Here is a 25,353-nt window from a genome sequence, read left to right as displayed (position 1 = left end):
ATGACTCTAACTCTAATACTCTATGGATTAGACTAACAGTGGGGAACCTGCAGCCTTGAGGCCACATGTGGCCCCCTAGGTCCTCAAGTATGGCCCTTTGATTGAACAACTTTGTTCTGTGAAGTTTGGATTCAGTCAAAGGACTGCATTTGAGGACCTACATGGCCTGTGGTCTTGAGGCTACAGGTGCCCCACCCCTGGACCAGATTATCCATACATGCATGTCTACCCACCACCTATTTTGCAATGAGAAAACCGAGGCCCAAAGAGAGGTGACATGGTAGGTCACAGGAGTAATAAGAAGCAGATCTGGAGTAGGTGCTTCTGCACCCCAAACTGAGGCTAAATGCCTTCTCTAAAGTCTCAGTGTGAGTTAGTGTCAGAGTGGTTGTTAGAACCCAGGTCTATTGACTCCTAGTCTAATGTGCTTTCTAATTCAGTACATGTCTCCTTTCAGTGTTTGGATAAGAATAGGTAGGGTGGTTAAGGGCTTCACATATCTAGGCCCTTCTGCAATGATATCCTCTCTCCTCCTTCAAGGCTCTTAGAGCCAGCACCAACCTCCCTGTCTGGCTAGTAACATACGCTATTATTACTACACCCAAAATGTTTCTTTGGGAAACAGTTTAAAAGACCCAGGAGGGAGGTGGGGCAGAACAGGAACATCTTTCCACTCCCCTCTCCCACGCAGTCCTCTTAATTCCTTTTCATTCCTGCCCTATTCTCAGAGGTTGGTTCTGTCTTGAGTATGGGTTAGGATAGAATTCCAGATTTACTGTTAAGTTACTTAGCAGCTAAGTTGATTTATTATATATCATCCAGGAAGAGAAAAGCAAGGCAGATACAGACATGATAAGAATCAGACACACCCAAATAAGTATACACATCCTATAGGGAAAAACATGAAGACACATAAACACACACAGGAGCATAGGCATGCTCACATATACACACAGAACACTGGCAGATCCCCTACCCATGCAAACAATGATAACAACTGACATTTGTATGGGTTTCAAGGTTTGCAAAATGCATTCTATACAGCAAGGCAGAGTGGAGAGAGAGGGACAGAGAGAGGAACAGAGAGAGAGAGAGAGAGAGAGAGAGAGAGAGAGAGAGAGAGAGAGAGCGCTAGCCTTGAAACCAGAAGATCTGAATTCAAATTCTGCCTCTGACACACACTGGCTATGTAACTCTGGTCAAGTCACTTAAACTCTCAGTGCTCTAGACAAATTTCTCAAGACCACAGGTTGTAGAAAAAGTATGAACCTTCCTTTGTAGAGGAAATCTACTCATCTGGAAATTCATTCTACCAATGAAATCTCAGGTCCAGTCTCTGTCCTTTCTATATGTTTTCTTACTTGGGCCTCACAACAACTCTGTGAATTGCATATTGTAAGTATTATCTGTACAAGTATCATTTTAAAGATAGTGAAGATCAGAGAAGTTAAGTTACTGGCCATAGTAAAACAGTCAGTAAGTTTCAGAAGCAGGATGTGAATCTCTATCTATCTCACTCCAGGATTCTGCCTGACTAAGTTTATACACAAAGAATCCAGGAACTGCTTCTCAGATCTTTTATGAAGCCTCCAGACTTGAAGAAACAGGGGAAGTACAGGAGAGTTTTCTCTAACAGGGCAGAGGTAGAAAGAAGAACAGAAAGACTAATATAAAGGGCAGTCATAAGATCCTATTGTCTTTTGAGGCCACATTTCGGGTTTGTAGAGGAGACAGGGGAGAGAGACGGAGAGGGAAAGAGAGAGAGACAGACAGACAGATAGAGACAGACAAACAGACAGACAGAGAGATATGCACATCTCACTGTTACTGTTTTAATGAGCTTGGGGAACTTGCCTGCTTGCCATGTAAATATGGAATATGGTCTGGAAATCTTGTCAGCTTTTTCTTGTTCAGTCATTTTTCATTCATGTCTGACTCTTCATGACCCTATTTGGGGTATTCTTGGCAAAGATACTTGAGTGATTTGCCATTTCCTTGTCTGACTCATTTTATAGATGTGGAAACTGAGGTAAACAGGGTTAAGTGACTTGCCCAGGGTCATGTAGTTAGGAAGTTTCTGAGATTAGATTTTAACTTGGGAAGATGAATCTTCCTGACTTCAGGCCCAGTACTCTATTCATTGTGCCACCTGGTTACCCTATATTGTCAGCAGTTAATATTTATGCTGTAGAGGCAGCCCTGGAGCGTTAAACGGGATCATAATTTAGAGCTGGAAGGGACTTAGGCCAATTCCCTAAATATTTGCCAGGCAAGTAAGTAACCTTCTTCTTCCTGAGCATGCTCTGGGTGCTGGGAGAGAGGGTACAAATTTGATAGTGATGTTCTTTATTACTTTGTCCATGGCATTGATCAAAAATGTGGAATGCCCAGGGGTGAACAGAAGAGTCCTAGGGCCTTCCACTAGAGACTTCCTTCTAAGTTAACATTGAATCATTAATGTATTTGGGTTCTGTTGGCCAATTCAGAGTGGTACAGTAAAAATAATAATAAATTTAGAGTTAGAAGACCTAGATTTAAATCCTGCCACTGTCATATTCTACCTGTTTGACCTTGGGCAAATTATTTTGACTTTATGGGCCTCTCCTCATTCATAAAACAAGGAAGCTGGACTAGGTAACTTCTAATATCCTGTCCAGCTCTAAATCTATTTTTATATGATCAGGAAGAATAGACACAGCTCTTAGTATGAACCAGTCTAATGAGAGAGATATAAGTTCTGTATATGTAGCAGATACAACACATAGAAAAGCACAGATCACTTCTATGATTATATAGAAACAAGTATAAAATAATGTGAAAGTACAAAAACCCCTGGCATTTGGGTTTTTTTTTTTTTTTCTTTGGAGGGGGGAAGGTAGGGTGATTGGAGTTAAGTGACTTGCCCAAGGTTATACAACCAGTAAGTATTGTGTCTCAGGCTGGATTTGAATTCAGGTCCTCCTGACTCCAGGACTGGTGCTCTATTCACTGTGACACCTAGCCACTCCAACCCTTGCTATTTGTAAAATGGTTCTTGTAAAAGAACACTGGATTCAGAGGACCTGGGTTTGAATTCTGAACCTACTATTTAATATATGTGTGACTTTGGATAAGTCATTCAATGTTAGCTGACATTTATATAGGACTCATTATGAAGGTTATCCCCAAAGTCTGAGTTTTATGACTTCAACCCTAGAGTCAGGATGGGAGGAGAGGTAGAGAGGAAGGAAGAACATTTCAGGGATGAGGAGGCTTTGGAAGAGTATTATGGTATACTTAGTGATGTGGTGGGGTAGAGAGGGAGAAGTAAAGAATGACTTCAACATTGTCTGTATAGTTAGGTAAGATGGTAGGCAACTCAGTTTTCTTCCCAAAAATTTATTCAAAGGACCTAGATTGACAGCTAGCACACCCGCAAATCAGCTTCAAACCAGTAGCTATTATTCAGACATTGGAAAGCCTGTCCCATGACTAACAGCATTTTTATAATAACATTATTTTATAAATTACTCTCCTACATATTATTGTTTCTGAACTTCATAACACCCTGGTGATCTGGGCAGGGCAGGGAGTATTATGGCCATTTGGCACTTGAGATAATTAAAGCCCTTGGGTGGGGGAGGGGAGGATGATTAGTCACGACATCAACTTGAAGAGATTGTTCTTGGCCTAGTGCTCAACTTTGGAATCATCACTGATTTAGAGCTCAAAGAAACCTTCCAGGTCATCTAGTCCAACCCATTTATTTGCATACAAGGAGACTAAGTCTTAGATGGTGAAGTACTTGCCTAAGTTCATAAAGCTAGGTAAGTGGCTGGACCCCAGTTCAAGCCCAGGTCCTTTTGCTCCAAATCCAATCCTCTTTCCATTAAAGAAATCATTTTAATCAAATAGATAAAGGCATGCTTAACAAATATGTAGGTTACATAAAATTGAGATGGAGAGCTAACATTTTAGGTACTCTAGTACTTGAACAAGTTACAATGTTGTGATGAATCTAAGATGAAATTTACTGGAAATAAATGCACAGTCTTACATGGGTTAAAAAACCATCAGTTTCTCAAGCATAGAATTTGGGAGGTATAGATAGCCCCAATTAGTCTGAGAAAGATCTGTAGTTTTTACTGGACTCCATATTCCGTTTGAGTTAATAGTTGATTTAGAAAACCATTAAAATTAATGCTATGCTAAGTAGCATTAAAAGATACATTATATCCAGAAGCCAAGAGTTAATAATGCTATTGTACTCTATTATGGTCCTACTACATCTAGAATAATATGGTCAGGTCTATTCACTACATTTAAAAAGACTTTATTGAGATATCTATATCTATTTATCTATAATATTAATTAATTACTATTATGTATTATTATATATTTATATCACCTACATTTACAAATGTATCTCTCACCCTGTTTTTATAGTAGCATATGTGGTGTAGTAGAAAAAGCACTGACCCTGGATTCAGAAAACTTGGGTTCATATCCCACTCTTGATGCTTCCTCTCTGTTTAACCATGGAGCAAGTAACTTAGCTTTCCTGGGCCTCAATTTCATTATTTGCAAAATGAAAGAGTTGGTCTAGATGACCTCTGAATTCCCTTCTAGCTCTAGATCTGTGGTCTTAAAATGACTCTAATAAAGAATAATAAAAAAGAGGGGGAAATAATTTACCCAAATTAATTAGCCTATAGAAAAATTCTAATAATATATGAAAATGTGCCCCACCAAGATTCTTCTACCTCTACAAAGAAGACAGGAGTGGAGGGACATTGATAAACTGGAGAGTTTTCAGAAAAGGGCAACTGAGATGGTGAAAGGCACCAAAATCATGTAATGACAAGGACTTGGTTGAAGAAACTAGGGATGTTTAGTCTGGGAAAAGACTTGGGGTATAATAATATAAAGAATATCTTCAAGTATTTATAGCAGAGGTGGGGAATCTGTGACCTTGAGGCCACATGTGGCCTTCTGGATATTCAAATGTGGCCCTTTGGATTCAGTCAAAGACCATACTTGAGGGCCTAGAAGGCCCCATGTGGCCTCAAGGCTGCAGGTTTCCTCACCCTGATTTATAGGATTGTTATGCAGAAGAGGGATTATACTTATTCTCCTTGGCCCCAGAGAACAGAACTGTGAGCAGTGAGTGAAGGTTGCTGAGAGATAGTTTTAGACTCAATGAAAGGAAAAACAACATTTAGAGCTATCCAGTAAGAAAAGAGGAGGTCTTTGGAGTTTTGGCTAAGCATCACCAGGGGGTCAGGGTTCCTGTTATTTTAAGTCTTAAAGTGAAAGCTGAATGATCATTTTACCTATTGGAGATGTCACAGAGAAGATCCTCAGATAGGTTCAGGTTGGACTAGAAAGTCTTTGAGATACCTTTCAACTCTGAGATTTTGTGACTTCTTTAATAATGTGACTGATCCAAGGCTATATGTACAGTTAGTGGCAGATTTGATATGAGGACTCAGGTCTTTCCTCTTTAAGCCCCATACCTTTTCCACTGCATTGTTATAACATCTAAAAATCTTGGTTGCAAATCTAGATTGCAAGGTGTATGGAAGGGTCTTTGGCCACATTTACTACCAATGGGGTGGATGGTAGAGGTGGACTCTGTGGAGGTCTTATTGGACATGGGGTTAATTGTGTCCTCTACTTCCTGATACATGACCAATACTGTTCCTTCTTAGGTACAATGAAGTTAAGAAGAAAATGGACCCTGGCTTCCCCAAGCTTATTGCTGATGCCTGGAATGGGATCCCTGACAATCTGGATGCTGTGGTAGAACTGCAGGGAAGTGGTGAGTTGTCTAGGCCTTTTTCTGCCTTTCTAGGACTAATTGACTCCTTCCCCCACCCCCACCTCGATCCCAGGTTCCCTGTGGTTCCCCAAGCACACACTCATTCATTGTGTGAGGAGGCATGAGTCTGCCTAGAGAAAACAAACCAGCCCCTTCAGCCTCATGCTGGGAGAGATTCCAGAGCAGCTGACCTCTGCTCAACTCAGCCTGGCTTCTGTCAGGAAAACCAAGAAAGGCCTCCCTGGCACCCGCACAGCTGCCAGGCCTAAAGAAAGAGTGGCCCTAGAGTTGGGGTGGCCCATGCATACCTTTTCTCCCTGTCCTTTCCCTCCCAGTTCCTCAAACCCATCATGACTTATAGACCTTCCCTGTTTAAATTTATATTGGCAACCCTGCACCAAAGGACAACATTACATTCAAGGAATGACTCATTTCAAGGTTTTATTGAGATGTAACTGATTTATTCATGATTCTCTGTAGAGAACAAATAGCCCCTGAACTGCTGCAGTTGTTCCTGGCCCCTTGTGATGCTTAGCCAGTATTAAACTCTGGGCACTGATCTCTTTTCCTGAAGTGGCTTTGAGGAATCCTCCAAGGCATGGCTAGCAAGTTAAAGCCATTTGGGAATTGCAGCAAAAGCTCAGTTTACGTCAACAGGGATCTACCAAGAGCCTGCTCTGTCTAAAGCTGTGCTCGGCATCATGGGAGACAGAAGTAAAAGTATCTAGCCTTTACCCCGTAGGAGCTTGGCAAATATAGTTCCAGAGATGAGATCAAAACAGCAGAAACAATTGTAGGTCACTATAATGTAGCATCAGATTTCTTGCTAGATCATAGATATCATAAAGACTACAGCTCTGGAGCTGGAAGAGAGCTGAGAGATAATCTATCCTAACATTCTCTTTTTTTTTTTTTTGGAGGGCAGTTGGGGTTAAGTAACCTGCCCAAGGTCACAGAGCTGGGTATTTTTGTGTGTGTGTTAAGTGTCTGAGGCCAGATCCGAACTCAGGTCCTCCTGACTCTGGGGCTGGCACTCTACTCACTGTTTCACCTAGCCGCCCCTAACATTCTCTTTTTATGAATGAAGAAATGCAATTAAGCATAGTGAAATGACTTGGCCAAAGTCACACAGGGAATAAACAAAAGAGGAGGGATTGGAATTCAGTTCCTCAATGTTCTTTATGCTACCCCACCCTGCCCCACTCAAACTTAATGTCCAATGGGAGTTCAGAGAAAGGGAAGATTAAGCCTATCCTTGTTTCCCTTTTTCCTCAGGACACAGCTATTTCTTCAAGGATTGGTATTACCTCAAACTGGAGAACAAGAGTCTGAAAATTGTAAAAGTTGGAAACATCAAATCGGACTGGCTGAGCTGCTGAACTTTACACAATCTCTGTAACCCAATATTTACGTCTCTTATCCCTCCCTCCCTTCTCTGTCACTAGCTAGATCTGAATACTCGTTACTAGCCCAGGCTGGTACTGGTTGCCCCAAACATTAAGGACCTATTGGTCGATTCTCTCACATTTTGGTAATTTAAGGTTTTGTACAGTGTCCTCCCCTCCTACCCCAATTGCCTAACCCAGGGATATAGATGTTTATTATATATACCCCCATCTCCTCCCTTTCCTTCTCCTACCCTACCTCCAGGCCCCCAGTAGGGGTTGAGTGAGCCATGGAGGGTCTTCTGGTGTTTACTCCCTGCCTCCAAGGAGATACTTGGATATCTTCTGGGTAGTCCTGCCCGGGGCTGCTCTGGTGCTGTCCCCCCTTAAGACCTTTCTCCCTCCTTGGCCCCCTCAGAGCCCAGCAGAGACTATCTGGATTGGGCACTGGTGGCCCTGACACCCTGCCATGGAGCCCTGGGAGGGAGTCATGGTCTAATGGCAGCTGTGTTAATCTGCTTTAACACGACTAGCTGCCCTAGTATTAGATTCACTAGCCATTTGCTTCAGTGCACTTTGGTCTTTGTTTGTTTGTTTGTTTTTTGTTTAAAATTCATTTCTGGACAGAAGGACTCAGGTTTTCTGAAGTCACTGCATGATGTGCCCGGGTCACATAATAGTGTTTAACCGGTACATGTTTTATAGCATTTTCCCAATTGCCATGACCCCTTCACATCTGGTGGAGGGGAGAAAAAAAAAAGCCACAGTTCATCCCCTTCCCACTCCTTCCTTACCCATGAGAAATGTCAACAAATATGAATAAAGAAATCCATTGTTCCCAGGAGTGCTTGAGGAACACTGCAGTAGCTCATGGGAGAGATAGGTAGCTGCAGCAACAGGAAAGAGAAGGGACTCAATATGAGTAAGCTTTCAAACTCTCCCCCCCACTGATTGAGGAAGATGGTCTAGAATGCCTATATAAAGAAGATCCTCCACATACAAGTAGTTCACAAGCTAGAAATCTTTAGTATAATGTGACACAGAGGAAAGAGCACCAGACTAGAAGTAAGGAGATCTGGATTCTAGCCCTGGATCTGTACCTTGGGTCAATTTACTTCATTTCACCAGGCCTCGGCTTCCTCCTTTCTAACACGAGGAGATCAGACCAGGCCACTTCCAAGCTATCTTCTAGTTCTTCCATGCCTATCTTCCCTCTTCGGAATAGACCACCAAGGACAGGGAAGTGAGTAGGGTGAAATGGGAGTTATAATAAATAGAACATTTATTATGCTCCTAACCATACAGAGCACTATGTTAAATGCTGGGGATATAAATAGAAAAATAAGACAGTAATTTCTTTCAAGGGGCTCACATTCTAATGGGGCAACAACACATTTGAATGGTTTCAGTTGCAAGTCAGATGGAAAAGTCTCATGGTCCCTAGGATGCAATGACAAAGCCAATAGTGATGACTCTTCTTTCATGTCATTTTCCACTGATAAAACCATATCAGCATTTGATGATGAATCATTTGACAAGTACCAAGGACTCCATAGGAGCAATTCTCAGGCTGTGTCTTCATAGAGATTGATTCCCAGGATGATGACTGAGATTACTGGGTTAGAAGTAGCAGTATTCCAAAAGTTTTGGGGTTCAAGGTCCTGGGATGCTCCATCAGGGATGGGGGGATGATGGGGGTGGTTCGATTTGCCTGGCACATACTGTCCTATCTCTCCTTCAGAATGTTCTGCTCTTTCAGCTGGGCTGGCTTGCCTGCCTGTGTGTGTGTGTGTGTGTGTGTGTGTGTGTGTGTGTGTGTGTGTGTGTGTGTGTGTGTGTGAGAGAGAGAGAGAGAGAGTTGGTTGCCAGTAAATTAGTAGAGGTATTCTCAAGATGCCGTAACTCTGAACTTTCCTTTTATCCACCCTCTCACCCCCAGTTCTACCTTCCCTCTCCAACAACTCCCAGAAGGTGAGTGAGAGGAAGCTGCAGAGGCCAGCTGAATGTAGCCAGAGCTGGATGCTCATTGTTGGAATCAGGGACAGGAATGAATACACAAAGCAGGTTGAGGAAAATCCCCAGGCCAGCAGACAGATTAGGATGAGAGGATTTAGAGCTGGAGAGAATTTTAGAGGACATAGAGTCCAACCCCTTCAGTGTTGAGATGAGAAAGCTTAGACTCAGAGAGGCCAAGAAGTGACTTGCCCAGAGTCAAAATGGTAGCAAGTGACAAATCTAGAAATAAAATCCAGGCCCCCTGACTCTAAATGCAGTGGATTTTCCACAACACAAATCTACGTCTAGTTTCTGACTCAGGATAGCACTACTGACAATGCTTTCTGGAAGAATATTAACAATATGGTTAACCTGCTGAGAGATGTAGTTATAGTGAATGTGCCAGGGTTTCTCTACACTGGGTTCTGTGGGGACCAGCTTCATGTGTATCAGTCAACAAGCATTTATTCATTATCAATTGATAAGCATTTGTGTGCCAACTACTAGATGCTGGATACAAAAGTCAAAAATGAGATAGTCTCTGCCGAGAAAGTTTGTGTTTTAATAGTGGGGTGCAACACATATAAGGGAGAGGTGTCCAAGGAAAGGAGTTTTAATCTTTTCTATGTCATGGACCCTTTCTTTGACAGTTTGGTAGATTATGTACCCTTCCCAGAAGAATTCTTACTACCTATATTCTTAATGTAAGAAAATACTAAATTTCTGTTAAAGGTGAGTGAAAATAAGGATATAATTTTTCCCCATCCAAATCTGAAGTTTATTTACAGATATTCTGGGTACCTCAAATTAAGAACTCTTGGTCTAGGCAGTCACAGGGATTATAAATGATAAAGCAGTAGCAGATTGTTGCATCCTTTCCAGCAGCAATTGTATTATTATTTTTTATCGGAGTAAATGGAGGAAAGGGGGCAGTACTTAGTAGGACAGATGTCAAGATGCCCATGCTATGTAGACCCTGACCTCTTGGTGGATGTCAGGATGAGATATTAAACATGGTCCAGCACTGACTTGATATAATTGCTTAGTCCCTGAGCTAAATCCTACAATCCAGGAATGGATCATTAAAACCCCAAATCTCAAAAGTTGAAAGATTTTACAGGCCATCTAGTACTACCTATACCTTTATTTGATCCACAAACCTCTCTACAATATCCTTGACTTGACAAAAACCATCTAGCCTTAGCTTGAAAATGGCCAGTGTCAGGGAACTCACTACTTTTTGAGGCAATCCCTTCCTATATTTCATAGTTCTCATTGTTGAGATTTTTTTTTTCTTAACAGCTTGGTATAGCGAATAGAGAGAGAGCCTTGGAATCAGGAAGACTTGGGTTCAATTCCTGTCTCTGACATTTGCTATCTGTGTGACCCTGGACAAGTTAATTAACCTTTCATCCCTTGAGGCAACTTTCTACCTTTGTAAATGGTAAAGAAGGTTCTAATGTGTGTAGATTGAGTTTTCTCTTCTGGGAGTTCCCCATACTAGTGAAATCACAGGTCTAGTCCCTAACCTTATCTCTAGCTAGTCTTAATTTCTCTTTCCATCTTTCCTCTATTGTTCCTAATTCTGTTCTCTGTGGCCTAGAAAAACAAATCTATTCCCTTTCTTTGAGACAGCATAGCCCTTTTAATACCATGATAGAGCAGATTAAGTCAAATCAACAAGCATTTTTTAAGTTCTTACTATTTTCCAGGTACTGTGTTCAGAACCAGGAATATAAAGAATGGCAAAAAAAATCGTCCATACTCTCAAGGATATTACAGACTAATGAGGAAGACAACATGCAAACAAATAGGGACAAATAAGACATGTTGTAAGACATCTACAACAAGAAGGCAAATGTTACAGGATAGTAGAGGACATGGAAGAGAGTAAGGTAGAAATAGGTTAGGTTTTGAAGGATTTTAAAAGCTAAAAATAGGATTTTATATTTGATCCTGGAGACAGTATGTGGGAGTTGGGGGTGGGGATGTTAGCATAGTCAGACCTGTGCTTTAGGAAGAGAATTTTGACAAATGAATGAGGGATGGACTGGAATGAGGAGCTGCTTGAGACAAAGAGAGCAACAGAAGGCTGTTGCCATAGTCTAGGCATGAGATGAGGAAGGTCAGACCTTGTGGGTCACACATGGACCTGATCAACAGGTTACTGCTTACAAGGAAACCAGATAATCCTGTGCCTCACCCAAAGAACGATATCGGACACATAGTTATAGAGACCCAAAGGTTAGGTGATGAAATGTCTTACTTCACTGGGCATTCCTGTCCTTGCATCCCCCAACAGAACTATTACTGGGAGGGAGTATTGTTGCTGCATGTTTCAGATTTCAAGTAATTGTTTTCCTCTCCCCTGGAGCTGTCTTCACTCCATTCCTTTCTCACATAGGTCAAAACCAGTCTGCAGAAGAAGTTTTGGGAAGCTTCAAGTTGCGTGGGAAAAGGGTATGCTGGGGGAGGAAAGGGGATGGGAACCAGAAGTAAAACAACTACTTACCGGCTGGGGCAAGGGGACCTAAAGAGGAACTGCATATTCTCTGGTCTTTGTGGTATCCTTCCTACGCGGTCACCTTCTACTCCATAGCTTCCTGTTTCAGGGCTTTCAAGTCCGTTTTACCCCACTCCACGGTCCTCTGTGTTCAAATTACCACAGTTGCCCAGGGAGCTATGAAGATGGAGATTTGTACAAAGAGGCAGGGAGCCTTACAAAGCCCCTTTGAGGGTTGGGGTAAGAATAGGGAGGTCATGTGGTAAACTTTTATAAAAAGCCCAGGTCTTGGATTTGGAAGGGTTTGAGTTTCTGCCCCAGCGTTAACAATTTCCAATCGTGTGACCTTAGGCAACTCCAACCTGAGTTTCAGTTTTCTTATCTGTAAAGTTGGAATAAAAATATATGGGTCTATGTGAAAAAATTACCCTGTAAACCTTAACATACTATAAGTAGTATTAGATGGCAATGACAATTCTCCACTGAAGTCTTGTTAAAAGGGTCTCAAAGATGTTCAGTGATGCTCAGCCCTTGGCAGGTTCTACAGTGTGGGAAAGACTGTGAATATGAGCTCGTGTATCTGCTGTCTAAAGACTAGTCTCACTAAGTTGGGGGAGGTATGTTAACTAGAGAGTGGACCATCAAATGAAGAAAAATTTTGGCCACAGCAACTCACCTGGAATACCTACAAAAAATCTGTGTTGGTGGAATGAGATCACTGGAATCTTTTAAGCATCACAATGGAAGATCTCTGAATTTGAAGTAAGGAGATGTGGAAGTTCAAATTTTGGTTGTGTTACTAGACGTACGATTTTGAGGAAGTCACTTCGCCTGTCTTGACCGTAAGAGATTGTACTAACTGGGGCTTTCCAATGCTAAAGCTTATTATACCGTAATTTCTGGGCTTGGAATCCAGAAAATCGTATTTGAATTCTGGATCTGACACTCGGGCTGCGTGACCATAGACAAATCACATAGTCTCTCTGGGCCTGTTTCCTCTTCTGCAAAATGGGGATAACGGCAGGTGCATTACCTTTCTTACGGCAAACGTTTTCTAAGGAGCGTGCTTAGTACGGAAGGATGTTTTGAGAGGAGATGTGTAATTATTTTTATTCTCCACAATCAACCTTCCACAGCTTCAAAAGATGGATTCAGGCGGCGCTCCAGGCGCGGGGCCACTGAAGAAGGCGTGGCCAAGTCGGGGAGGGCCGAGGGGTGTTTGCCGGAAGGATCCTGCCTAAGTCTATGAGAGAAGGTGGAGTAAATGCTGGGTGGGAAGAGGCGGGGCGGGGCTAGTCAAGGTAGGGAGGGGACCTGTCTCCTGTGCGTTGGGAGCTTGGAGGATTGTCTGGGGCTTTGGTTCACGAAGCCTGGGAGAGTGGAGGAGGTTGCACCGGCTCGGCATGAGCGGGTGCTCGGAGGCTGCCGCGGTGGCGGCGACCTTACCCGGAGCGGGGGTCAGAGACGCGGGGGCACCCGGTTTGCGGCCGCCTATGGTGCCCCGCCAAGCATCCTTTTTCCCGCCGCCCGTGCCCAACCCGTTTGTGCAGGATACGCGGATTAGCGCTGGCGGTCGAGTCCTGGTGAGAGGGAGGGGCTGAAGAGGGCTCTGCAGGAGGGAGGGGAAGGAAAGGTGGGAAGGGAGGGAGAAGGACTTGGGCCTTGTGTGAGGCTGGTTCTAGGACAGGGGAAGGTCTATGATATGATAAGGATGCAAATCTGTGAACAAGTGCATGTGGGTAGGGTGGGTGAAGGCTGGTCAATCTGTAACTATCTGAAGGGTGGGTCTATGACAAGGGAGGAGCCTGAGGGACTTTTTAAATTTAATAATGGGAAGGAGGTGTTGAGTTGTCCCATGGGGAGATGGTCGAAGTTTTATGACAGATTTTATTTAGGGGGTATGTGACTGGCAAGCTATTGAAGGTGTTTAATGGTGACATGGCGAGATTTTGCAGTAGGATTTGGGATTTCCCTTTTGTGACAAGGGAAGAGGCTTCAACAGACGAGAACCTAAGTCTACGAAAATTTGTGTTTGTATTCCCAGGGCTTGACATGTGCTTGGCACATTGTAGGCATTTAATAAATGTTTTTATTAACTTTACTGAAAAGTGGATGTATGAAGTGAACCAGGACCTGAATTTGGAAAGACTAGGTAGGCAAGATATTCAATATAATTTGGTGGACTGTATTTGAAGGTAAATGGTGCCTGATTAGACACCTTCAACTCAGAAATTAATGGTATTTCTTGTCTTTACTATGCCATGGATCCATGGTTATGTATTTGATGAAAGTTTCATTTTCTTTACTTTTTTTTTTTGAAACTGCAGTTTTTCACAGTTGCACACCCTGGACTTCCTCTTTGGTAAATTTGGCGATCCCAGGAAGAGATAGGCCTTGTAATCTATATTTGTAATGTTGGTTCTGCATCCACAAGTGACAGCAAATTTTGTTTTGCTTCCCTTAAATAATACTTTGCTTTAGGTAATGCACAGTAATTTAATTGTTATTTGTCAATACATATGGAATATGAAAACTGGACTTTGCAAGGAATGACTGTTTTGGTGAAAAATTCCAAGTGTTCAGCTAGGTAGTCATTTCATATGATTTAGATGTGTTGGAGGGGGTTGGAGAGGGGTGTATAAAGAGGAAGAAGAAAACAATACGGTAATCTTTTTTTTTAAAGTGAGATTTTAAAAGTTTTTTTTTCTCTGCTGCTTAATAAAAAAATAACCCTTTTTACTTTCTGCACTTAAAAGGAAATATTTAAGCATACAATGGTCATCATTTCAGTATTGTAATATTAATTCTTCAGGTATATTAATGATATTTTCATTTATTGTTAGAATTTTGTGATATTTGTCATTTATGTTCTATATATGTGCCTGTATATGACACGAAGTTATAGTTTATAAGACTTTGAGGAATCAATTCTCAAGAAGTTAAATGAAGGAGGGAGAAGATCTCAATGATATGGAGCAAAATTTCAAGAATTTATAGTTACTTTTTAAAAAGGCAATCTGGAGAACCATAAAAAACAATCTATATACCTACTTGCATATATATGTATATTTGTATAGATGTATGAAATTTTTTGAGAATAATCTCCATATACATTGAGTCTATCCTTGTTGAGAGTATTGGAAAGTAAGAAAGACCATATTCCACAGTAAACCACATTTTTACCATTGTACAATTGGCTAAAAGATATATAGAATAAAAAATTCCACTGTTACTACTTTTTAAAAATAATACGAAAACATTTAATTTGTCAAAATCCCTTTAAAGTTCTTCTTCAGTAGGATGTGCCAACATTTGTGCAAGTGTATTTGAAAAATTTAACAGAGATGACCTTGCTTGATGACCCTCTGGACCACTAATATCACGCATAGCATAAAACAGAGATGTATGTCTTATTTTTTTCCCTTTATATGTCACATTCCTCCACATCCATGTAAACTCCCCAAGAACAAGAACTGTCTTGCTTTTTTGTGTCTATATCCCCAGCACTTAGTATTGTCTGTCAGGCAAGAAACATTTATCAAGTACCTGCTATGTGTCAGGCACTGTGCTAAGTGCTAGGTAAACAAACAAAGTTTAAAAGGTAGTTCCTACTCCCAAGGAACTCATAGTCTTTGGAAAGCTGCACTATTTATATTCTCTGATGGTGTCCATTACCATCAAGGTAGAGGTCCAGCACTGAGTACAAGTGAAAGAGGGATTCTTTTTACACAAGGAGGTCTTCCAAATAATATTGTTTCTGTATGACAGTGTGCTGCCTTCATCAAGCCCTACCTAGGACACCACAGAACTTTCTTGACTGAGATGTATTATTACCCAAAACAGCTTAGCCTAACCATAGAGAGAAGAAAAAATAATGAATGGGAAATTCCATTTTTTAAGGCTATGATATATAGTTTATATGATTAATCTCTAGAGTTTATCCATCAGTATACATAGTTTGAATAGACAATGAAAGTGAACATTGACTTGGGCTCAGAATGGAAAAAGAAGCTGGCTTCTTTGCCTTTGGGAAATTGTAGAGTTTTTTTTTTAATGACCATTAACCCCACTTTCTCCCTGAAACAAAGCACCTTTTTATTTTTTATTATTTTTATTTTTCAAATGCTTTATTAACTTCTGACATCATTCATTTCCACCAGATTTTGAGTTTCAATTTTTCTGCCTGTTTTTCCCCTACCCACCGCCCCAAAATAGCAGTCCCACAGGATATCCCTCCTCCAATCTGCTCTCTCCCATATTTTCTCCTATTATACCCCTTTCAACTTTTCCAGTGGATCTCTATGCCCCAGTGCCTGTATTTCTTATTTCCCAATTACATGTAAAATACTATTAATAATAGTATATATAAAATATATATTTGAATATTTCATTTTAAAACTTTGAATTCCAGATTCATTCCCTTCCTCCCTTGTCACCCACCCTTACTGGGAAGATAAGCAGTTCAGCATAGGTTGTACATGTGTGGCTAATGCAAAACAATAACATAGTAGATACATTGTAAAAGACTGACTATATTTCCCTCCTTCCTATCCCACCTCCCACTTCTTCTATTCTCTTTGATCCCATCCCTTTTCAAAAGTGGGTGCTTCCAACTTCCCTCTCCCCAGCCTGCCCTCCCTTCCATCATCCCCCCTTCTCATCCCCTTCCCCCCCTACTCTCCTGGAGGGTGAGATAACCTATTTAGTGTGTATTTCATTCCCTCCTCAAGCCAATTTCAATGGGAATAAGGTTGACCCATTCCCTTTTGCCTTCCTATTCTTCCCCTCCATTGTAAACCTTTTCCCTTGCCTCTTATATATGAGATAGTTTACCCCATTCTGTCACTCTCCTTCTCCTCTCATTATATTCCTCTCTCACCTCTTAATTTCACCTTTTAAGTATCATCCCTTCCTGTTAAATTGGTCCTGTGCCCTCTATCTATGTATACCTGTAAACATATATACACACATTCACATATGTATTCATATGCCCATATACCCTCATAAATATATATATATATATTTCTATTCCCTTCAACTACTGAGAAAAGTTTCATCAATTACAATTATTGTTTTTCCATGTAGGAATGTTAATAGTTCAACTTTGATAAGTTCCTTAAGATTTCTTTTCCCTGTTTACCTTCTCATGCTTCTCTTGATTCTTGTATCTGAATGTCAAATTTTCTATTCAACTCTGTTTTTTTGAGCAAGAGTGCTTGAAAGTCCTCTATTCTACTGAATTACTATATTTTCCCCTGAAACATGATACTCAGTTTTGCTGCGTAGGTGACTCTTGGTTTTAATCTCAGCTCCTTTGACCTCTGGAATATCATATTCCAAGCCCTTTGATCCCTCAGTGTAGAATCTGCCAGATCCTGGCTTATCCTGATTGTGTTTCCACAATATTCAAATTGTTTCTTCCTGGCTGATTGTAATATTCTCTCCTTAATCTGGGAATTCTGGAACCTGGCTATAATATTCCTAAGAGTTTTCTTTTTGAGATCTTTTTCAGGAGGTGATCAGTGGATTCTTTCAACCTCTATTTTGCCCTCTGGTTCTAAAACATCAGAGCAGTTTTCTTTGAGACCTTCCTGGAGGATCATTTCTAGGTTCTTACTTTGATTATAGCTTTCAGGTAGTCCAATAATTTTAAATTATCTCTCCTGGATCTATTTTCCAGGTCAGTGGTTTTTCCCATGAGATATTTCACATTGCCTTCTATTCTTTCATTTGTTTGGATCTTTTTAAAGCATCTTGATTTCTCATTTGCTCCAATCTAATTCTGAAGCAATGATCCTCCTCATTGAGCTTTTGAGATTCTTTTTCCATCTGGCAAATTCATCTTTTTAAGGCATTCTTCTCCTCATTGCCTTTTTGAGCCTCTTTTGCCATTTGAGTTAGGCTATTTTTTAAGGTGTTATTTTCCTCAGTCAGTTTGTTGACTTTCATTTTGTAAGTTTCTTGCACTGTTCTCATTTCTCTTCCCATTTTTTCCTCCACTTCTTTTATCTGCTTCTTAAGGTCCTCTATGGCCTATAATCAGCTCTTATTTTCCTTTGAAGCTTTTGGTAAAGGATTTCTGACTTCACTCTTTTCCTCCTGTTCCATGATTTGCTCCTCGTTGTCCCCAAAATAGGAGTCTAATGTTGGAATCTTCCATCTGCCTTGTTTCCTTTGGCTGGTCATGTTGCCCCTCAGTCACTTGACCCCTGGGCTTTTTACCACAGTAGGACTCTGCCACCAGACAGGGGAGCTTTTGTCCCAAATGCTGGGATTTTCTCCACTGCTGGAGGTATTAGGTGGGTGCCCTCTCTGAGGTCTCCACATGCTCTGGCAATCTGGGCACACACTCCAGGACCTTCATCCTAGACTGCAATCCAGATCCAAGAAGGTTCAAGCAAGAGCGATTACCCCTTAGACTCGTGCTTCGTCCCCCTACACTCTGCAGGCTAGGAGCTGAAGCTGCCACATGGCGCTGGCTGGCTGTACCAGAGTCTCAGTGGCTTCTAGTCCTGGGGGCAAAAGCCATGCACTCCCACTCACTAGTCCCAAAGTCCAGACTGCACTAACCTCTCACTCTGTCCTTTGCATCTGTGTGTTGATAAATCTGGAAAGGGCCACAGCTGCTGCTTATCTGGAGTCCCTCTGGCTGGGTCAGGCTCACCCTGGAGCTAAAGCCTTGGTGTGGGTCTGGGCTCAGCTCCCAGAGCACTGGGCTGGCTGATTCCTGCTGGCCTGCTGGGCTCTCCTCAGCAGGAGGTTAGCTTCTCTGCGTCATTTTGTGGGTTCTGCAGCTCCAAAGTTTTTTCAGAGTCCCCTTTTTACATGGATTGGGGAAGGTTGAAGAGCCCCTTCTTTTTAATACCTATGTTTTTTTTCCCAGTGATTACATATGGCTATAAATCATGCACAATACTCTGGTCTCCAAAGAAATTATATTCTGTGAGAGAGAAAGGTAGAGGGAAAGAAAAAGGAAGAGGGAGAGAAAACGCTCAAAGGTACAGAAAAATGCACAAGAAAGAGCATTAATTAGGCATTACTAGGCCTGTGTATAAGTATGGTCCTTATCCTCAAGAAACCTACATTCTAATGAAGAAAGACTGCATATAAAAGAATGCTGGGAAGGGGGAGGGGAGAGGAGATGAGAGGGAAGTAGCCTAAGTGTCCTGGAGACCTGGACCTCAGTAGTAGATAGCAAAATTTCATGTATTAGAGCTGGGGAATTTAAGGGCCAATCTAGATCTAGGTTCTAAATTACAGGCCATTTAGTTCAACCCTCTCATTTTACCAATGAGTAAACTGAGGCCCATGGAGTATAAATGATTCGTTCAAAGTCATACGGTTAATCACCAGAAGTATGGATTTGAACTCAGGCCCTGATTCCAGAGCTAGTGCTCTTTTGACTGTACCAGTCTGAATGAAGGTCACCCAAAAGTCAATGAAGTAACTTGTCGTGGCCAAAAGCAAACTATAATATATGACAAGCAAAAGGAACAGTGTAAAAAATGTCACTAAAGAAATTCATTACTTAGAAAAATGAGCTAGTCACATGAAAAAATATGAAAAGAACATGAAGAAGACCTTCAGCTGTTAGGTGGACTCTTTAAGATAAACTTAGTGGGGGACATGGACTGGAATCACAAGAATGGGGAAGGCATGGATGGTCTGCCTTATTGAATGTTTTAACCCCATGGAAGAAACCAAAGGTCCATTAAGTATTAGAATATATGTGCTTGATCACTCCGTGAATCTTAAAACCTGATAATACTACTAATGGTCTAGCAATATTTGTAATCAGGCTATCATTACTTCATTCCTGGACTATCACAATAGCTTGATGATTGGTCTCTCCTTGCTCCAATCCATCTTCCACTCAACTATCAAATTAGTCTTCTTCAGGCTGCAATCAGACCATTCATTCCCCCTACTCAATAAATTCCAGTGTCTCCTTATCATCTGTAAGATAAAACATAAAACCCTCTGTTTGGCATTCATAGCCCTTTACCTAGCCCCCTCCTACCTTTCCATTCTTAAGCTTTATTTCCCACCAAGTACTCAGTGATCCAGTGACACTGGTCTCTTCATTATTTCTCCAAAAAAGATGCTCTCTATCTCCAGACTCTTGGCATTTTGACTGGCTGTTACCTATTCTGGGAATACTCTCCCTCCTCATCTTTACTTCCTGGCTTTTCTGGCTTCCTTAAAGAGCCAACTAAAATCCCACCTTCTTTAAGAAGTCTCTCTAAATAGTGTCTTACCTCTTTTGAATATCTCCAATTTATACTATATAGTGTGTAGCCTGTATACATAAACTATTTTCATGTTGTCTCCCCCATTAGATTGTGAGCTTCTTGAAAGCAGGAAGTAACTCATAGGACTTTGAAGTGTATGCCAAATTGATCATTGGGCTCAAAGACTTGTGGGGATAGTTTGCTACTTAGTATGTATGAGATATTGAGATAGTATACACAATTAAATACAGTTTGGGTATGCTTTAGTAAAGAGGACAAGAGAACAGTGGAAAGCCTGAAAGCTTATGAGTAAGAACTTTACAAGGATACAAAGTTGTACATCTATGTTTGTTATAGTATCTCATGTAGTAATTATACAGAAGAATGGCAACATGATAGAGTTGATAAAAAGTTTGTCTCAGCCAATATCTTACACTACATTCCATAAAAAAATCCAAAATGGAAATGAGACCTGAAAATTAAAGATCATGCCATTAAAAATGAGAAAAGAAATATTATAGACCTTTCATAGCTATTAGTAGAGCATGACTACTTAACCAAAAAAGGGACAGAAGCAATTAATACAAGATAAAATAAATACTTTTGATGACATAAATTCAAAAGCATCTTATCCTAGATAAATTAATTTTGTTTCTACAAAAGCACTGGCCCTGGAGTCAGTAATTCAAATCCAACCTCAGACACTTACTAGTTGTAAGACCCTGTTTACCTCAGTTTCCTCATCTGTAAAATGAGTTGTAGAAGGAAATGACAAACTACTCTAGTATCTTTGTCAGGAAAACCCCGAATGGGGTCACAAAGGGTTGAACACAACTGAAATGACTAAACAACAATAACAAGAACAAAAAAGAATAAGAAGGGAAGTGGCTGAATGGAAAAAAAAATCTCTATATCAAATTCCTCAAATAAGACTTTTGTATAATACAATATATAGACAGCAAATAAACATAAAAGACCAAAAGCCATTCCTCAAGTGGTAAGTAGTCAAAGGATATGAACAGACATTTCTTATTAAAACGGAAAATTAACCATATGAAAGAAAGCTCCAAAATTTTAAAAAGAGGAATACAAATTAAAACAAAACTAAAGTTGCACCTTACATCTAGCAAAATGGAAAGAATGACCTCCAAAATGAGAATAGTCACTATTGGTGGGAGTGTGTGGATAGATAGATACATTGATGCATTGTTGGCAGAGCTGTGACTTAGTATAATTTTGAAAGTAATTTGGCATTATGCAAATAAAATACCTAAAACCAACCCTTTGAACTAGAGATTGCAATGCTAGACATACCCCCAAGGAGTTTGGTGACAAAGAGAAAGGCTCTGTATATCAGCCCATTCAAAGAATTGAAAACAAACCAGATTTCCACCATTTGGAGAATGACTAAACAAATTGTGGAATGTAATCGCATATTAATGTACTGTAAGAAATAAAAAATATAATGCATGCAGAAAAGCATGAAAGGATATTAAAAAAAAAGATATATGAACTGATGCAAAATGTGGTAAGCAGAGCCAAAAAAGCCCAGTATACAAAATGACCACAGCAATGTAAATGGAAACATCAAGGACTTTAAAACAAAAAAAGTGAATATAAAATTACAAAGAAAAAGATTGGCCTCCAAATAAGATATATGAGAAGATATCTCCCCATGCTGCTTAGCATAAGAGCATCTACTGATATGTAACTTTGCCTCTGATATCATTTAAAAAAATATGTATTATTTTTGCCAATTTTTTTTTCTTGTCTACATTTTTCTTTACTACCCCCCACCCCAAATTCTTTAACATAAGAGATAGATCTCGGGGTAGGAGGGGGGCAGGGAGAGGAAGAATATAAGAAGAAATACAGAAATAATATATATTAATGAAACTATTTTAAAAGAGTAAAAAATGTTCTTGGGCTAAGAAAGACCTGGGTTTAAGTCTTACCTTTTGCACACATTGGCCCTGTGACCTGGAGCAAGTCAGTTAACTTTGAAGTGCCCCAGGCAACCCTATGACTGTAACTTGCAGAATAGATGCTGATCTTCATTACTAGAGTGACTTTTTTCTTTGGAAGTTCCTTATACTAATGAAATCATAGGTCTAGTTCAAGAAGTAAATTATACAGAAATAATTTCCAATTACAGTTTTTAAGGCAATAGCCATTGCACACTTCTGTTTTATAGCACCGTTGAATGAGCTTTACTGTCAAAACAATTTCCATTTATTCATTTTTATGAACTTTACCTTTCAGATTCTCCTTTTGGGAAGTATTTTGCTTCCAATTCGTGCCATATGTGTTGCATTGATTTTGATCATGGCTTGGCCATTTGCTGCAATTGCCACAGTAGGCTTACCAGAGAAATTGACACAACCAGTCATAGGTTGGAGAAGGTAAGTGATACTTGCTAAATCCTAAGTGTTTGAGCATAAGAAAGACCGGCCCAAGCTCAGTCAGCACGCCAGTCTTATCTAAAAGCCATAACTAAATGGATAGCTAAGAGGTATAGTAGATAGAGTACTGAGTCTGAAATCTGCAGGTCCTGAGTTCAGCCTCAGCTACTTACTAGTTCTCTGATCCTAGGCAAGTCACTTAACCTCTGTCTGTCTCAGTTTCCTCAGTTTTAAAATGAGAATAATAATAGCACCTATCTCCCAGAGTTGTTGTGAAGATGGAATGAGATAATATTTGTAAAGTGCTTAGTACAGTGCCTGACACATAGTAGGCAGCAAATAAATGCTAGCGATCATCATCATTGTCATCATGGTCATCATCCTCATCATCATCACCTTTATCATTATTTTATTTTTGTGAAGAATTAATCTGGTCTTAATGCATTGTAACAATATAGGTCTTATCAAATACAATGCAGTTCTCTGTTTTTGTAGTAAATATCCCAGTATGATATAAAGTTCTGCTCTCTAAATTTTTGCCAAAACATGATGACGATTCTAAAAAATAATACTCAATTAGTACACACAATGATATATTGATTGCTAAGAATGCTAACTTTCCTATACCTTTTCTTAGTTTTCAAACTTACCTTAGTTTATCTCCCAAAGCCATGTTCTTTTCATTTTTCTTTGTACATGAGTTTTTGCCATGACTTTACAGAGAGATATATTTTCAGAATGTCATGAGTACATCTGGGGAGGAAGAGAAAATTATGGCTCACATTTCCCCCCCCAGCCCTATGATTTGTGATATATGTCCCTTCCAGCCAGTAAATTCTGAGAGACTACAGTAAATAGCAGGTGTGACAAAAAAAGGAATCATTCTGATTTTTAAAAATTAAACAAGCCAGAACTAACCCATACACATAAGTGGTATGTGTTTCAAAGTAATGGTGCCACTAATCAAAAATTTTAAGCTTTGACATACTGATTCTATGATTTTTGGAATTACTCCTTTGGTATTGCATTCAGAATCTATGGCATATTCTTTTGAATATCCTCAATGGTTTGAGTCTTGCTGGTAAGTTTTTATCTTAGGAGGGTAGACTTGATTTTTGGAAGCTCCCACAAATCTTTTGAAGTCACATCTGATACATAACATGGACATTAAGTGTTTTTAATTTGTTAGTTTATCTATCTACCAGAAACAGGGTGTGTCTCTAAAATTGTTAATAGGATTGATTTTTTTTAAGTAAACGTATCATAACTTATATTTAGAACAACAAATTAGTACTGTCCTTAAAGTAACATTTTGGGAAATAACAGTACTCAGCACTACTCAAACCATTTTAAGAGCTCCTATTTGGAAATGACTTTCAGAGGTGTTTTAGAAGAGAGCCCTGGAAGAATCCTCTCTTGTTACTCTTCAGTCACACCTTGTATATTTTTGCTAGGTTTAGCCAGTTGCCTAGGGCAAAAAGAGATTAAATGATTCACATAAGATCACTAAGACCAGTTCTTTGGCCATTATGCCAAGCTGCCTCTTGGTACTTTCTAAGTATCATCCTTAGTGCTGATCAACACTAGTAAAAGGAAGTTCCACAAGTTCCTAGTGAAATTACAGTTCCTATAGTGATCCCTATTTTTGATATGTTGGGATGCTTTGAATTTCTTACTACTCTTGAGAATGAAAGTCATCTTGCTACTACCACCAACTAGCAAAACTTATTATAGTCTCTTTACATTTATTTTTTAAAAGGACACTTACTAACCCAGCCCTGAAGTTCCTTGGTCGAGCTATGTTCTTTTTGATGGGATTCATGGTTAAAGTGAAAGGAAAAATAGCAAGTCCAGAGGAAGCACCGATTTTTATTGTAGCTCCTCATTCCACCTTCTTTGATGGAATTGCTTGTGTTGTGGCTGGATTACCCTCTATTGTGTCAAGAACTGAGAATGCACATGTCCCACTGATTGGAAGTAAGTATTTGTAGGTAATACAAGTGACTTATGCTTTTGTGCTTGCATTTAAAAATTAAAAAGGAATATGTGATTTGTTGACTAATTTTTAATTAAGAAAGATCATTTGGGGAACATTACATTTTTGAAAATTACATTTACCTGTTGTATATATCATACTGCATATCATTTAAATCTTATCCAGTAGACTATTGTACCCTTTTGTAATTAGAATTCTTGATTTATCAGGTAGAATTGAATAATTTTCAAAACAAGTCCAAATTGAAAGCCAAATGATATTGACATAGTTAATATAATTTTAAGTGAATTTCTCTTCAAGATGTGAAGGGAATGAGATAGAGAATAGTGATCCAGCTGATCTTTCCTTAATGCTTATGCTTTCTTCATTATTGGTACAAAAGCCTCCACGAAGGGTCAATATTTATTTTTTAAATGATGACATAAACCAATAAATGTTTCCTGCCATAAAATATAATAATTAAGTCAGTGAAATGTTTTTTTCCCACAAGGAGCTGTGCTCTCTCCCTAAGGCACCTGTCTCTGAGTAACTGCTCTCTGTTTTCATCTCATATGTTACTGCTTAGATTGCTCTGGAGGAGTGCTATTGGTGCTTTCTGTTTTGCCATATGAATAATAAAGATAATTTTTTTCTTTGTGATGTGGTAGATGAGAAAGCTGGTCTGGGTGTCAGATTTAAGTTCAAGTCTACACTCTGAGATACCCTGGCTGTGTGACCAAGTGCAAGTCACTAAACCTATAAATTGCTGAGAAGGTACTTACCTGAATTGGTAGATGTAAAGCCAAGCATGAGCAGCTTTCCAGAGGACTGCTGCTGTGAAGTATTTCAAGGTTCTGATTACACAGCATAGTGAACTCTCTATTTATTCAGTAACAAACTAAGACAAAACATTCATAATAAACAAAGTACAGCATTCAGAATGTTATAACTTCACAACTTATCTCTAAAATGGCCACGTAGTTTTCTTTCACATAGTTTTAAACAAAGTGCATTTATTTAATCACAAAGTCCTTAATTCAATCACAAAGTATAAAAGTCAAA

General features: G+C 39.8%; 2 protein-coding genes across 6 annotated transcripts in view; both read left to right on the top strand.

Annotated features, from left to right (window-relative positions):
* The window catches only part of MMP2 (matrix metallopeptidase 2), a 32,557-nt gene extending 24,528 nt beyond the window's left edge, over positions 1-8,029 (top strand). Inside the window, exons 12-13 of the mRNA XM_069082457.1 lie at positions 5,691-5,800; positions 7,076-8,029. Of these exons, the coding sequence (XP_068938558.1) occupies positions 5,691-5,800; positions 7,076-7,179 (214 nt within the window). The 3' untranslated portion in view covers positions 7,180-8,029. The remainder of the gene's footprint in view (positions 1-5,690; positions 5,801-7,075) is intronic.
* Positions 8,030-8,176: 147 nt separating this feature from the next.
* LPCAT2 (lysophosphatidylcholine acyltransferase 2) overlaps positions 8,177-25,353 on the top strand; it is an 89,590-nt gene continuing 72,413 nt past the window's right edge. For 2 of the 5 annotated variants that reach the window (XM_069082459.1, XM_069082458.1), the window contains exons 1-3: positions 12,960-13,266; positions 22,177-22,316; positions 24,076-24,293. In XM_069082459.1, coding sequence (XP_068938560.1) covers positions 13,087-13,266; positions 22,177-22,316; positions 24,076-24,293 — 538 coding nt within the window. In that variant the 5' untranslated portion in view covers positions 12,960-13,086. Of the gene's footprint in view, positions 11,641-12,904; positions 12,939-12,959; positions 13,267-13,444; positions 13,836-22,176; positions 22,317-24,075; positions 24,294-25,353 lie in introns of those variants that run through there. The other 3 variants (XM_069082460.1, XM_069082461.1, XM_069082462.1) reach the window with 3 other exon arrangements.

Source organism: Petaurus breviceps, unplaced genomic scaffold (assembly GCF_028583685.1).
Source record: "Petaurus breviceps papuanus isolate PSGF00001 unplaced genomic scaffold, PetGlider_PUasm1.0 171, whole genome shotgun sequence".
NCBI lineage: Eukaryota > Metazoa > Chordata > Mammalia > Diprotodontia > Petauridae > Petaurus > Petaurus breviceps.
This window is presented reverse-complemented; position numbering and strand designations above follow the sequence as displayed.